We start from the raw sequence: 16919 nt of genomic DNA, 5'->3' as shown, positions 1-16919 counted from the left end.
AACCCTCGAAAATCGACTCTTGTATCAGGAGAATATGATATCGAAGGAGGTGCGCACCCCTCTATTACTCAGTGTTTTAATATAAATGTAGGAATTAACTATTCTATGCTTGCCACGATTGTTTCGAATCCTGAGGGACCGCAGGACTGTTGTTTCTTATGGCCATCATTCATGCATTCCGTTTCCTACCCTTGCCGTCGGAAAAATCCCGGTGGTCATCGAATTTTTAAAATTACAACTTATGCCAATCATTCCGTGGCGACCATTCCCTCCATTGCATTGTCAATTGGAAAACGGGGTGAACGCCCATATAAAAACATCGGCAAATCGATCGTGTTGCAGTCACACCCTTGACGTCGTGTCACGATGATAGTCGTCGACGTTGCTCTTGCTGATGGTGATTTCGATTCTGTTTGGAACATCTTCTTGTATCTCGTGATGCTGGTTAACTCCTGGCATTGTTGTACAGAAGTCAGTAGTGTTCGTTCGTATAACGTTGATACATCATCGAGAATTCCAAAATCCTCGAGTCAGTTAAGTTAAACGATTCCTTACGACCTGGTCAGACTACGTGGATAGTGTTTGGAATGAAACGGTGATTAACTAAATCAACACAAATAAGACAACGACAACAGTTGAATTTATTCAACACATAAAAGTGATACAGCGTAGATTTTATCGGCAGCGAGAAAATGAAGTTTCGTGTAGGCAGATGTTCGTGAAAAAGGCGCATACAGATTGAATTGAGTAACCTCCTCCTTTTTCGAAGTCGGTTAAAAAGAGATGAGCGTGTTGCTGAATGTCTGATGGAGAACTGCCTGGTCTAGATGATGGGTGACGCGAAAAATATAAATTCAGAATGGGCGTGAGTTAAGTTAGGTTAGGTAAGTTAACTATGAATTTAGCGGATTCCTCGATTAGAATTTTCAGTGATTGGTGAGGGAAACGACCATCTCAACTCGAAACGAAACATTTCTTCCGACCTAGAATATTTCCCATTTATACGTTTATTTTTGTGATATATACTCTATCTACAGGATATTTCAAATTATAACCTCAATTGACCTCAACATCGAATCCCAAGGTCAAAATTGTATTTTATTTTATTGTGTAGTACTTATCGGAACGAACAAAAGTCTGAAAGGAACAAGGTAGTGAGACTGAAAGAGATTATCTTCGGACGGTGTTTACTGTGTTTGAACAAGTGTAGTTGTTTCACAAATGAAGATTCATTACACTCTTTTTCCTTTGTCGCGTGTACTGCGCAGGATCCCAAAAAACAAGTTATTTAATTAACTCACTAAATTCAACTAGTACATCGTGCTACGAAGGAAAGTAAATAATATTTACTATCGTGAAGACGACACTTACTAACGGGTTTACTACTCGTCGCTGTGTCGCTCAATTAATCTTCAGACTGAAAAGACAGCATTATCGTAAAATAAGACATAGCCAGCTTCATCAACTGCAAAGCAGAATTCAATAAGACAGGGTTGAATTAAACGTACGTATAAAATATAATATGAATCTTTACATGTCAAACACACTGATACAAACCGATGAGAAACCTTCGAGCGTCGCGCTATAAAAACCATAATAGTCGAATGAGATCGATCTACTGGATCCAAACAAGATGAGTGGTATATTCTTTCTAAAGGCGAGTGACCTGTTGTACCACGGATGATTGTATCTGTAACATGAATAAAATTAATCTTCGTGTTTAATGAATCCGTCCCAGCATCATTGTTTTCCATTCATTACTCGCTGCTTGTACACTAATGTACACACATACTCCGCGACAAAACTAAAGTCCTGCGCAGAAGTACCTCTGCTCGTAAGTCTTTGACTTAGGACTAGGGATGGGATTAAGTTCAATATGTACTCACGAATCCGAGTCAAGTTCAATAACCAAGTTTCATTTCATGGGTTTCGATTACTACTTAAAAGCAATAAAAGTTTCAATGATTATACTTGAAAAGTATTCATTGTATACAAGTAGTTATCGAACCTCGCAATGAGTACTTACAAGTTTCGAAAAGATACTTATAAGTACTTCGATGTTGAAAGTAATCGAAACTTTCACAAGTAGTACTCGAACCTTGAATTCTTTATTAAATTCGTAACTATTTCAGAATAATATTTCATTTACAATACTTGATTTTATCCTATTTCTTTTTTTATCCATGATATTTACTGCTTTTGAAAAAACTCTTTCTGAAGGTACAGAAGTGGCCATTATACAAAGATAGTCACGTGCAATTTTTGATAAAATGGGGTACTTGATTGAATTTTCACGCCAAAATAATAACAAGTCTTCTTTGCGTTCTAAATATAGTGATTTTAGATAATTTTCTACTTCTAACACAGCAGACGATCAGATAGGTATCATATTATTTGTAATTGCTATTTCATTGTCAAAGGATGACCAAATTGATAATTCGCTATTGTGCCGATTTTCGGACATCTGCGTCTGTGAACTATCACATGTTGTAAATGAATTATCATTATTAATATAATTAGTGGCTATATCAGTCAAGGCATCCTGTGCTCGAGGGATAGATTCATCTTTAGAAAAAGCTAATGTTTTGAATCGTGGATCCAATAATGCAGTTAACATATACAAATGATTGTTCTCGACATCACCTAGATAATGTTCGATATAATATATTAGTTTCTGTCGCAAAGTACATTACAAACTACATTCATCGATAGAAGCATGTAAAATTATGAGACCCCGTTTTCTCTCTCATCTCCACAGCGTGTTTGCAAAAAAAATTAAACAGACGCCGCGCCGGAATTGCCTTACGTTGCCACGAAGCGTGCAAGAATACGGAAATTCGTAACGATATTCATAAAAATTTCGAAAGTTTCGAAACTGTTCGACCAAGAGATTCGAGTATACTTGCAAGTATTATTTACGTTTACCACATTACTTGTGAAGGGTTCGAAACTGTCTGGCAAAGGTTCGAGTATACTTGGGAGTACTATTTTTTTTTCGAAGTACTTATAGAGAGTTCGAATTCCATCAATCAAGGTTCGAGCCTGTTTGTGAGGTACTCGATCCCATCCCTACTTAGGACACCTCTGGTTTTTAGTAAAATTCTGGTATTTCGTATACATTATGAACCTTGTATTACCTACAAAATATAGATATCCTCATATGTTCAGTAATAATTACATGATAAGAATAATGAAAAATTAATAATTTTACTGTCTAAATCATTTGGATCAACTTCAATGTAATAATTTATTAAAAATTATGGGATTAAAAAAGTGGATAGTCGGGTACGAAAATTTTGTCCTTCTTCGAAAACACATTTATGGAATATTTTGGAACGAGAATGGAATAATATAACAACAGAAAGTATGGAACAATTGATCACGCGGATGCCGAGAATAGTGGAAACTGTAATAAAGAATCGTGGCGGATTCTTGGATGAAAAGAAAATTTAAATACTTTTTTACTTGGTAAGATTTTTGATACATTAGTGCAGCATCCTTTCCTTCACATGTAAACCTTCAAATAAGAAATTTGTTCGCATTGTTCAACGATTACTTCATTTTTACAGAGTTCAATACAAATATGATCACTGTCCTAAGACTTATGAGCAGGAGATCCTTTAGACGCACCTTAAGGTTAAACTTCATCTGAGGAAACCAGAAATTTTTAACTGTCTTTATATGTATACAATCCCGTAGATTTTAACGAGGAAATGCCGAAAATCCAAATGATAATTTTAGGAATCCACTGGTTCTCGTTTTTTTTATATTTTTGTACCATTGTGCAAAGACGAATTTAGTCTTACAGTAATGTTGCGAAGTGTGGTCTACCGACAATAAAGAGATATCGAGAGCTTACACAACTGAAGATAAAGTAGCCGCATAGTCTCCGACATTCTGCATGAGATAATTTAGGTAGTACATGTACAAAAACTCTGTAATAGTTAATATTGTGACCGAATAGATCTCTTGCATATCGTGAGTCACAAGTATAGCGGTGGATAACTGAAAACATGCGTATATTTCGAGACATTCGTGATAATAACGTCTACATATCGTAATCAATGAAGGTAATAGATCGACATACACGGAATAAATTCATTGCCAATGTGACGACAGCGTTCAAGATTAGGAAGGCATACGAAAATGTGAATGTATCTTTCAGGTACGTCACGAAGCTTTAAGAACAAAGAAACCATGAGTAAACATATTAATATTGCCAAAATCGAGAGATTCCGTTGAACCTGTGCCAAAGGTGAATCATTTAGAAAAACTTTCGTTCTTCGAGATTTTTGATAAGTAACCTTTCAGTTTGAAATGAAAACGTCAATTCAATTCCCCAGCAAAGCGACAGCGAAAGCTCTAATATTCCACTCACTGTGCACAGGCTCAAATCTCCCTGGCAGGTTAATTGACATTTTTCTGCGGGTATAATATGATTTGGCGAATACTAACTCGTATCCCTCATTCTGGTATCTAATCGCGCATGCGACACACTCATGTCTGTAAACCTCCATCTCCTTCGTCGAGGTAGTGGATGGTCTGTCGCCAATCCCTTTTTCGAAGTAGTAACTAGAAATCAGAGTTGGGCAAACATTTTATTTAACTCCTTGCTGTATTTTAACGAGTCACACTCGTCATGAAGATGTCAAACAAAGTCTAACAAAGATGAATGTATAAAGCCTTTCTTTTTACATGAAATAAAATTTGATTCGTTTCTAACCAATATTTAAGAATTAAAATAAATGTAGCCATACAAAAAAATATAAATTTTCTTTTTTCTTCTACGACACTTCTGGGGACAAAGGCGTTTTAATCACTGTAACTGTAAAGAAAATGAGACGGCAAGGAGTTAAATAAAACCGAATAACGAATAAAAGATAAAAAATTATTATTCGTTATTCGCGGAGGATAATAGAAAACATAGCATGCAGCATTCTTCGATTCTCCTAAGTGCTTCAAAATTCTCTAAGCGAAATATCAGCTTAGTAGCTTAAAATAATGTATTCTATATATAATAAATCTGTAGACCATAATAATATTTTTTTTCAAACAGCTTCACAACATTTGCATTCCGAAATCGATCGTTTCATAAACAACAACGCAATAATAACAATTCTCAGGCCCTGATATAAGGTATATAATATTTTACCTCGCCAGTTCAAACAAGCTGATACTGTGCTGCAACCACATAATGTACAAGGTCTCCGTTCCCGAAGGTATAGTTCCAATGAGGAAGATCGAGAAATTTTGATGCAATACTTTCAAGGTGTAATATTTCTCTTGAGGGACAAAATAGTCCGTCAAAAGTGGGAAAGGATCTGTCACATTTGCCTCTGGTGGTGCTGTTACAACCATAACGTAGGATGCGGTGCGGCATAGAATTAGGATTACTGCTGCAGGATAAAGAAATACTGCAACATACAGACAAATTCTGACATATAACAATGGCTCTGATCGGTCTCGTTGGCAACGCAGTAACGCATTGACAAATCGCTCGAGCATCTGGTTATGTGACAGTTATGCGATCTTTTTAGTTCCGAACTTTCCGAAAGCGTATATTATCCCGTAAAATCGAATCTAATCTTCCGCAACTCTGTTGGAGATTATCAACGAGGTGAAGCGATACACTGTGATCACTAGATTGCAGAAATTTATGCAATTTGCAATTTTTCGAGACGATTTTTAAGAAGGGAGAACCAAATAAAATATTAATTTCAATGGTAGTAGTCTTCGTAGATCTGAGATATATATATATATATATCAAAAATTCTGTCAAATAATATATTCTGGCATTTCTTGAATATGTTCAGAAGCCATAAATGCATAAAGATCCGCAGTCTAATGATCACTTATTGACTTATTGACTCACTTATCAGGCCCGCGCCATGCTATGATAACCAGCGAAATCAAAATACAATTTGAACCATTCAATAATTAAAAATCTTTACGCAACGCTTTTCTTGTATATTGGCCTATAGTCTATGTTATTCTTATATACACTACCGGCCAAAAGTTTAGAACCACTTGCTGATTTTTGTAAAAATGAAAAATTTTTGCAAAATTAGAAACATTCGAAAAACTAATCGCCAGGATACACCTTAAATATGCCAGGCTGTTATTAAAAACAAAGGCGGTTTTTTAATGGAAGCGCAATTTGAAAAAAAAATAATACAAAATGTAAAACATACTGCTCGTAAGTTTTTTGACAAGTTAATCTTCCTTGGTTGTTCTAAAGGCATTCAGTTCTTTTTATATGCAATATAAACCTTCTGTTTTTCTGAATTTACGCCGTGATTCCAAGCTTTTGGCCGGTAGTGTATATCCGCATATTTTTAAATCACACAATTGAAGATTATTTTAAAGAAAGGACATTTAAAGGGCGGCATTTCGAAGACTTGCATCATACTGACAAAATCTACCGCACACGACCCTGTGACTTATCGGGCTGTACGCAGAATTGGAAGAGAATATAGCCGAGCGATTTTCGCAATTCTGTCGTATTTCCTCACTTGTAAAAAAGACTGCTTGACTCCTCCCTAGCTTGGCTCGTCTCTCTAAAATTTCGAGCGTATCTCCGTGTGCCGTGCTCCACGTATCGATTACGCTGTTCATTAGGTACCTAACCTGTATTTGCAATCATCTTTATTGTCCGATGTGATTTGACGCGTACATTTAATTAGAAATCGTTTGGCACTCACTGCAGCGCCATTTTTCCAGAAACTGTTGAACTTCGATAGATTTCCGGTTGCTATCATTGTGAAGCACAGGGTCTGTAGAGTTAGAGTGATATCAAGGTCGTAAGAGCCACACATCAAAGCTGCGAACTGAAAGAATCATAATAAACAGATATCCTGTTTATTCCCTACCGTAATGGCTACAAAGTAAGTTTCTGTAAAAAAAAGTCAAATCAAATGTAAATGAATTGTTAAGAAATTCAAAATATTGTTTATTGCAAAGATGTGCATCCAATACTTATTTCAAAGTAATTACCAATTCATTAACTTTGTAATGTATGAAAAACTGTGTGTAGATATATATGTTAATTGTAGCCATATTTTCTGATTTATAAATTTTAAAAATGCAACTATATACAGTGGGCGTACAAAGTATTCGCACACCTTTTAAAAACAAATAATAACTTTTTTAAAATTGGATCCAACAGCTTGAGTATTTGTTTTAAGACGTTAGAAAGATTACTTTACTAGCTACTATGCACATCATTTATTTTTAAACTGTTAGTGGTCGCAATTGCGAAAGAACAGGTAAAGGTTTCGGATTTGAAATTTTTTATCTGTCAGTAACATCACACACCACTTCGCTGTAGGCTCCTGTCCATGGTGACTTCTTCAAATATTCTTAAAGGGGTAGGCTCGTTTTTCGATAATACAAAGATGGAGCTTTTCAGTGCTAGAGGTTTTTTCAAGTTCGATCTAGGCCGCGATCGCCATAAAAAATCCCATTTTTACCACGTTTATATTAATTTGCCGAGTTGTCGTTGTCGTTGTATGTTGTCGTTTAAACCACTTCCCTATGAGCTACAGACTTGAAACTTTAAACATAGCTCAGAACTGGATGACAATGCAATATTAAAAAACAAATTTTTTAAAAAATACTGTGCGTTCAGGAGAAAAAAAATTTTAATATTAACCGTCACACGTCATCGCGTTCAGCTATCCCCACTCCGCGCGCCAGCGCTCCCTACTCCACTACGCGTTCCCACTCCAACTCATCCCCACTCCACTGACCCATTTCGCACCGAAGGACCTCAGTCTATCTCGCGTAGTTCCATATCTAGCGTTTCTATATCTTACTGTTTCATACCGGTATTACTATATCTTGCATTCCATTTAAAAAAAGACTAAAAAGTAGAAAATAAATAAATATATAAAACAAAACTTTTTAAAAACCACGCTTATATTAAAATGCACTAAAAAGGAGAAAATAATTTTTTTAGACATTAGTGGCTATAAATAAAAGCGTGCAGCGCCCACGAATATTACGTCAATATAGTTTACGCTCCCCGCTTTTATTTATAGTCACTAATGTCTAAAAAAAATTATTTTCTCCTTTTTAGTCCATCTTAATATAAGCGCGGTTTTTAAAAAGTTTTTTTTATATATTTTTTTACGTTTACGAGGCGTACCTTGCAATCCTGGAAACGAGTCTACCCCCTTTAATGGGTGAAACTGATTTGCAAAAGGATGAATATTATGAAGTCTGGATGAAACCTACACTACCGGCCAAAAGTTTGGAATCACTTGCTGATATTTGTAAAAATCGAATATACCGATAAATTTTGAAATGATCCATCGTTATTGCTATCCATCCATAATGCTATTGTATAGTTTATACATCGAGTGTAAAACAATGCTCGAAATACACTTTTCCAAAGGGACATCTTTGGCAACTTCTACAAGAAGCATGGAAAAATATCAAATTAGAAAAATTCGAGAAACTAATCGCCAGGATACCCTGAATATGTCAGGCTGTCATTAAAGATAAAAACGGTTTTTGTAATGGAATAGCAATTTGAAGAAAAATACGCATTCCTTGATAAAAAGAAATAATACAAAATGTAAAACATGCTGCTCGTAAGTTTTTTGACAAATAAATCTTCCTCGGTTACTCTAAAGGCATTCAGTTTTTCTTAGAAATATCCTGTTTCTCTGAATTTACGTCGTGATTACCTAACTTTTCGCCGGTAGTAGTTTGATCTAATGTTAGAGGCAGTTTAAGTGGCTGTACCTGCACTAATACGTAAAGTACAAGAATCAAAAACACGAGGGTACATCGGATGAAACGAAAGTTCGAACAGAACGGCCAGATCCCTATCCATGACATCAGACGTATGCTCAAGCTATAATGTCTGTTTACAGCTTCCATCGCCAGCAAGGGTTGGAACACAATTCATCGACTTTCTGTTTTGCAGTTTCAGGTTCTACGTTTTTATAATTTCTCCCCTTGGGAATACTTCCTCGCAGAATATAGAAAAATTCACGGATGTGAGCTTATTATGACTGACGTGATCTGCAATTACAAACTCACTTATGCACGCGTTCGGACGAAGCGACAAATCGATATGGTCCCACGACGATAATATATACATGACTATTACGGAAATTACACGACTTTACGAAAGGGTTATGTTTTATACAAAACATGTTTGTGTAATTACCGTTCGATGCTCGTGTACTGTATTTTTTCCTCGCATTTCCCCGACTCGATATTCCTTGAAAATCTTCAGTCTTTTGTTGGACGTCGAACGTGAAACAAGTAGAATTGACTTCTGACTTGACTTCTGAAAATATCCCAGACGGAGACAACGGTATTAGTTCTCAACAGGATTGAGATTCTAAACACACGTCAAGAATAGTGTAAGAATGGTTCAATTCTCAGCGATTACAATTCTAAATTGACCAGCACAAAGCCGATCTAAAATCCGATCGGATTTATTGTTTGACAGTTGATCGATTGAAATTAAATGAATTTGTTCTTTCATCCATCCATCCAGAGATGGAAGATGGAAGTGCTTCAAAAGGTGGGGAGAATGTAAGAACCAACATATCGTTGATTCATAAGAAAACTGACACAGGTGAAAATATATTTCAAAAAGAATCTAATAACAAATGTGTAAATTGTGGTGTACTTTATGACTATACCGCGGATTTTATGCAGTTATAACAAAAATGAGTGGGTGCAATTCAAAACAATAAAAAGATTAGAAGAGTTTAACAGTGTCGAAATACTATTTTGACCGTATCAAAATTATTAATGAGCGAAATCAATTTTTACTTAGCTCCTGTGAATTGCAATTGATGTATAAACATCTTATTTATAACTAATGTACGTGACAATTAACCCAGTATCTAAATAACAACAAATTATTGTACATTTGGATTGGGTTCTTGGGTTGCATTAAAGAATAGGATGCAATTGCAACCGGCGGGGGTGCATCGGTGCATCCACATAATCATTTTTATCATTAAATGAATTGTTATGCAGATATTGTTATGCAAGCAAATCGATGTATTTAAAGAAACAACTAATTCAATCGAAATGAAGAATTAGGTTGACAGTGAGCAAATTCGCTCAAGATTAAAAAACCATGATCACGGCGTGAACGAAGTTAAAATCACGACCGTGCTCGTGATTCTGCAATCACTGTGATTAATCACGGTTAATGATATTCACGGTTAGTGAACACTGAGGTTGTAACGTCACTGTTTGGGCATCTATGCCGGCCGTGCGGTTTATTTCAAAATACGTGACATCAATGCAAGGATGCGCGGTCGTATGCAACTCCTGCTCAGTTCGTATGCGTTTAATAGGTCGGTAAAATTATAATGCACAGCGAAATGAATATTACAAGTAGCTACGCGTTCGAAGGACCAGAAAGGTTCTGCGTTTGTAGGCGGCGGGTGCTAAACTGAATATATTATTAGCTGTATGTGATTCTAATTAAACATGTAGGCGAATTGAATAAACTGAATGCATATGTAATAATATGTATCTAGATTCCACAGGGACCATTAATAATTCTTTGTCGCCAGCCAGATGCATTTTACGCATACATACCAGTGGCTAGAATGATTACGGTACCAGTCTCTCTCTGTGACGTTTGTAAAATGAATTCTAACAAATTATTTATAATTAATCGCGATAAGTAGGGTGTTTATTAACGTTTCACTTTAGTCGTATCAGCAAATATTATTTTGTTATTACTATGTAGACTGCGGATCTTTATGCATTTGTTGGAAAATTGAATAGATGTTTAATGTTAAAATAAATGATGTTGCCGTGGTTGGCGCAGTCAGGATTTCAGGCACAATTTGTATATTTCAATTTACAATGTTCTCGCCTATGCTTACGTGTCTCTCCCGATCCTCGAGTAAAGTCTGCCGCTCGCTCTGATCATGAATCACAGAAGCCTCAAGTGTTTCGTCAGCTTTGAATCGCGAGTAGACGCCAGCTAGGACATTCAAGTGTTCTCGATACTTTTAGTTTTAAAGTACATATGCTCCGGATTTACACCTGCAAGTTTTAGCAACGCGTCATGGTTCGCTCTGTATCGATTCCAATGTTCTGCGAGTTTTCCTAACTAAGCCGTAGTTGCTCCTCCGGACATTTTTGCTCGACCCTTTCTTTTTTAAATTGAGGAAAAATTGATCGAGCTTCTCAAATATGTAATTCGGTCTGTAACGCTACTAATGCGTCCATGTTTGTATAATGCGAATGTCAACCAGAACACACGAATCAATCTCAGAACAAGCGGGCCACCAGGATGAATAACGAATGTAATCATTCGAAAATACAAGTCAATATTGAAATTGCGCAGTTACAAGAGTTCGCTGTTGTTATGGCCGTTGCCTATAGTGAGTCGGAAAAGATCGAGACCCGAGGGAAATCATTAAGATGTACATTATAGTCGAAAATAAATTGTTTATTTTCGAGTGCAGATCTTTATGCAAAATAAAAATTGTCTGCATCGATTGTAAAAAAATAGAAACCAATTTGCATGCTATTTTTTCCCTTAATGATTTTAATACAGGACAAATCATTTGTTGACTACTGCAATTTTAAAAATTTTCCAACAATTTTGAATTTCATCTACTCGTCTACTTGTTTATAATCGGGATCCGGTTAATCGAAGTCCTACTGTATTTGTACCGTGAACGCCTAGTGAGAGAGAGACAGAGAGAGAGAGAGAGAAATCCTACTGTCAATTGTTGACTACTGACGATTATTGACTCTCTCTGAGCCTATCGGAGGCTAGAATAGAGCGAGATGGAAGCAACTCACCCAAGACAGTATACGCAACAACGAATCCTTGCCAATCGTCTTCAATATGTCGCAAATACTTTTGTATTTCAATCTGTTCTTACGATGTATGTTGCGTTCAAGTTCAAGCGATGCGGCGACACTCGTCCAGGTAGCCCAAAGTGGCCGAGTTTTCTGCGTCTCTTGTCTCGCCACGTGGTGAACGAGCAAGAGATATGCAATTCTAGACCACTTTGCGCTTTTAAACTGTTCGAGGATCGACACAAGGGATTGTAACGTAATATGCGGAGGCACGGTATCACTTGCGTTTCAGCTCACACAAGCTTTCGTTTTTCCAATCACTAATTCCACAAAGTAATTGTTCGTCAGAGCGAAATTCGGCTTGAAGGACCAAAATGTTTAACGTTAAATGATGTTGCCGTGGTTGGCGCAGTCAGGATAGCACAATTTGTATATTTCACTTTACAATGTTGTCGCCTATGCGTACGTGACGCCTATGCGTACGTGTCGCCTATGCGTACGTAGCACCGAATTCGCATAAAAGGAGAGGGGGTCACGTGATTCCCCCTAATTGACGGTAGAATCCAGAACATTCTTTCCGCACGCATGTCGTACAATGCATAACAGTAGATGACACTCAAAATTGTAGGAAAATTTCAAAAATTGAACATGTCAATATATGATTTCTCATCTATTAAAATGATTAAGGGAGGAAATAGCACTATATTAGGTGAGCAAATAAGTTCTTTCCCCTTTTTTCTACAAATTCAAGATTTTATTACATTTTATTTGGTGACTCCCAATATTTCTGCCAATTCTTCGTGCGCCTGGGTCGGATTTTCGTGGAGCAATTCGTCTAACTCACCGTCATCTGGACGATCGTCGTCTTCCAAATGAAAATTTCCTGCTTTAAATCTTTGGCACCGCTTTTTGCATGTTCTGTAAGATACAGCGTTCTCTCCCAGTGCCGCACAAACCGTTTCAGTAGCTTCAACAGCTGATTTCCTAAGTTGGAATGCAAAGAGTAAGCAGTGACGCAAACGATGCTTCTCGCACGCCGCACAGTGGGGTATTTGGCCCGAAAAAGTGGAAAAAATTCGATTTCTAAATTTTTGCGTATGGCATAAAATTTTTGTTGTTCCTTGTAGTTAAAGGTCTGAAGAATAAGGCTGCAATATTATTTTTTCTATTTGTACACCCGTGAAGTAGTACACTTCATCGAAAGTCGAGAGATTTTAAGGCGCGCTTGGCGTTCTTAAACAGTCTCTAAGACAGCGTCTGTTCATTGGCGATTTTCAAGTGTTTGAAGGAAAATTCTGTAAATTCTTGTATTACAAAAGTTGTTCAGGTAAGTATACAGAGCACTTTCGCATAGATTTTATTTTGTGTTATCATCTAAATTAGTATAGTTATTAATATTTGAATATTACCAATCATTCTGTAAGCTTTTCAAAAATGACAAAACTTTATTGACCTTTTTGTCATAGTATAAAACTTTATTGAGTGCTCTTTTTGGTGTCATTACATTCGGTAAAGATTTGTGATTTATAAGCCAACAAAGTTTGATTCCGAATATGTCCGGATTCAAATTTTATAGCTAATTTAGTATTAAGCGTTTAACAGCGTTTCGCGTACGCCTGCATGTTCGGCTACGCTTGGCCTCAAATGAAGAAGAAATATTATCCGAGGTAGAAATTTCTGATGTGTTTTCGGATGAAAATTAATGGTAATAATTTTAAAATGTTCTTATATTATAATATATACCGGGTGAGTCATTCAAAGTGAAACAGACGTATATCTTCGAAATTAAGCATTTTGGTTAAAAAATGTTTCTGACGAAAGTTGTATGGTTTCGAGGGGCCATAAAATGGCGTCATTGATTTGACCTTGGATAGTCATTTGAAAATCACGCGAAGGTCACATCTTCAATTTCTTAAATAGAAAACCCTATTTTTTATTGCATATTCTTCTAGCTTGTTTTCAGAGTTTTCCAAAACGCTATAATAAAATATTTTTTTCTTAAATACTTTTAAAGTTACAATAGTGCAAATATTCCACTATCGCCTCGCTTTTTCAGGGGTTCTCGATAATCTGAGAAAAAAATGTTTCCAACAAAAGGGGAACAATATTCAGTCGTCTACAAATTTCAATATATAAAAGTTAAAAAAAATTTTTTTTTTTCAAAAAATTGAGGTAAATTTGATTTTTTAAATACTAAAATGTATTTTGGATTTCATAATGTTATAGCTGATCTTAAGGCGAATCCAACGATATATAATATTATAACCTTGAGCCTATAAATAACGCTACAATAGTTTTTTCCACTGTTTCAGGCCAAATACCCGCACTGTGCGCCGTATTGCTTGAAATTGTTGCATAGGACTGGAAACTAGAGCGCTGATCAAGATTCTTCTTAAAACTAACAGAACGCTCTTTCAGATGGCATCAAAATCGGGAAGTAATTCGAATTCAGTCAGAAGTTATGATAATATTTGGTTTCTATTTCTTGTAATCGACGCAGACGATAGTAGTAAGTTATCGTGGTGGAAAATAAACGTCCACTGCATTATAAATTTTCAAAGAATGAATTTCAAAAATTTGAAAATATACGTTTAAGAGAAAGTTATAGAAATGTTGAAAGGGAAGGTGACTTACGGGCAATTTTTTGCTAACGAAGATCGTTCGAAAGTCACGATCAATCCGCGTGGGCGTTTCTTGATCGACCAATACCATTTTCCCTCTGTTTCCGTTGCCGAGGCACATTGCTTTGAAGACGCAAAGGGTTACTTTGCGTTCTCGTCCCAAGTGGCGACTCTTATCGGCGCTATTTACGCGGCAAAGGTACGCCGCGCGCTGCCAAGGGACTTTAATAAAAACTCTGCTCGGCGGGAAGGGAACGAAAGAGTGGCGAAACGCTCGCAGAAACGGAGAAGAAAAGCGCATGGGAAAACGGGTCATTCCGATTAAGCGGCCCGGTTTCTGGAGTGCGTTAAAAACTCAGCCCGTCACAAGGTCTCGTTTATTGAAACCGCGCGACCGGAATCGACCTTAATCGCGGCACTTTTTTCGGTCATCTTCAGCACGATTCCGCGAACCGTTCCGGGAACGTCGTGCGGGACGAATGCATCTAGTATTCTCCCGCATTTCACCGTTTCTCTCGCTTTCATTCTCACATAATCGAAACAATGATGAGTCCTACTCAAGAACTTGATGGAACACGTTTTTCCGGAACATGGGCTCCGCCAGCGGTTTTAAAATAGAATCCGATCATGGATAATACTCTATTATAATATAATATAAGGTTAAACTTCACCTCAGGAAACCTTCTTTAACTTTTTTCTTATATAATCCTATCCCAAAAATCCAAGTTTTAATGTTAGGAATGCACTAGTTCAAAAGTTATGCGTGTTTAAAGTTGGGCGATTTTAAGCGTTTGTGATTGGTAAGGGCACCGACGAGATACCTCGTCGGTGGTAAGGGCGCCAATTCAGTGGAGCCGCTAGATGGCACCACAAGCACGCGATGATGTCGATAACGTAGATTCCCACTAATCCGTCAGAACCACTTAAAATCGCTGAAGTTTAAACACGCATAACTTGTGGACCAGTGAATTTCTAATATTGAAACTTGGATTTTTGGCATTCTCTCGTCAAAATTTACAGGATTAGAGTTTAAGAAGTTAAAAAATTGTGGTTTCCTGAGGAGTATTTCAGCTCTCTCGTCGTTCTTATACAATTTTATATAATATAACATAATATAATTTTAAACAAAACTCGGATAAACTGAGACACATATTGAATTCTGCCACATAACTGTGCCATTGTTCGGGTGACGACATTAAACTATGCACGACGGTACTTATCCAAATCTTCAAAAATGATTCGACCTCTGAGAATCTGAATACGTGGATCCCACTTGTCCAGGAAATGCTCGTTTACCCGGAAACGTATGTGTTTGCAACTGATTATGCTGTTCCCTCGATCGCGCGCCGTCTTCGAATGGCGATGCTCATTAATCCTTCTCGCAGTTCCATAAATTCCAACCGCGTCGGTTTCTACGGTATGGAACACGGAAGGAACATTTCACCGAATCTCCCCGAAGATGGATACCATCGACCCATATCGCGCGCGAGTAACGCACGCCAATTCCTTTTTTCCCGTTCTGTGTCCATCTCTCTTTCTCTTTTTCTCTCTCTCTCTCTCTTTCTTTGTCTTTCTCCCAGGATTTCACCGGAACCGGGAGAAGCACGTTCGGCCCTTCGCCTGCGACCCGAATCTCCAGATTAGGAGAAGAAGTCGGCAGTCCGTGAATTTCTGCCGGGAACAATTAGCTTCGAAACGGGGACGTCTCGCGCGACCTTTCGAGGCGGTATAGAAATCTAAACTTCTCCGAGAATATCAGCGATTACGCACGATATTCACCAGATGAATGCAGCTAACTTTAAACAAAATATTCCCTATGTTTTTCTATTCAAACAAACAAATTCTGGTAATTATCACTGTCCAACAAATTTCAACTTTTTAAAAGTATTTCGATTCCCACTATGCCATTCTTATAGAGTTTTCCGCGCTGATTCCGAATCTGTTTCTCATTTTTTTCCTATACGTCCAGTTTTTGAGAAAATGGAGTTTAAAGAAAAAGACATATTTTTCAACTTTAAACAAATATTGCGATGTTATTATAAGAGATATTGAATTGTTCTTTACAGCAAAAGATTCTGTAGACTTTCCCGAATACAGTGATATCCAATATTAATACATTATGATTGTTTAAACATGTTTAAACAATGATTAAAGACGGAGAGACACCACTTTTGCACCAATTTTTGCGGATATTTTCGAACTTATCTCAAAAAATAAGGGTCCAGCGAAAAATTGAGCTATACCACGCGAAAGAGCAGATTTTTATCTTGAGAAACCCCCGTGTGAAGTTTGCATGGTCGACGTTATTTTCGAACCAGAAAGCAAAATATCTTCGCCCGACATGAGTTGTCACCAGTGGCGCTCACCACCAGAACGGTCGTTCGCCTCTCCGTATCCCGTCGCTGCGCCGAATCCCGTCCCGAGCGCCACTGGCGGAACTTGGCCGTTGGACAGTGAATTATTATACAACTGATCTTTATACAAAATAAAAATTTT

The 16919-nt window shown here is 37.1% G+C and overlaps 1 protein-coding gene across 1 annotated transcript; it reads right to left on the bottom strand.

Moving 5' to 3' along the window:
- Nucleotides 1-342: 342 nt before the first annotated feature.
- LOC143210508 (uncharacterized) lies at nt 343-7221 on the bottom strand. The gene is made up of 9 exons (XM_076427403.1): nt 7201-7221; nt 6702-6827; nt 6513-6627; nt 5153-5414; nt 4456-4572; nt 4088-4178; nt 3860-4005; nt 1548-1690; nt 343-452 (listed from the first exon to the last, which is right to left on the bottom strand). The coding sequence occupies exons 1-9, from the start codon at nt 7219-7221 to the stop codon at nt 343-345; spliced, it is 1131 nt and encodes a 376-aa protein (XP_076283518.1).
- Nucleotides 7222-16919: the final 9698 nt, after the last annotated feature.

This window comes from Lasioglossum baleicum, chromosome 7 (assembly GCF_051020765.1).
Source record: "Lasioglossum baleicum chromosome 7, iyLasBale1, whole genome shotgun sequence".
NCBI classification, from domain to species: domain Eukaryota; kingdom Metazoa; phylum Arthropoda; class Insecta; order Hymenoptera; family Halictidae; genus Lasioglossum; species Lasioglossum baleicum.
This window is presented reverse-complemented; position numbering and strand designations above follow the sequence as displayed.

Bases quoted from the DNA above. Each gene is read 5' to 3' on its own strand.
- LOC143210508 (XM_076427403.1), bottom strand. From the start codon at position 7,221: ATGTGCATAGTAGCTAGTAAA. The intron at 4,006-4,087 runs GTATGTCGATCT...GCATGTTTTCAG, and splicing joins TGGCAATGAATTTATTCCGT to TTATCCACCGCTATACTTGT. The intron at 1,691-3,859 runs GTAAGCTCTCGA...TTCATGTTACAG, and splicing joins GCTACTTTATCTTCAGTTGT to ATACAATCATCCGTGGTACA.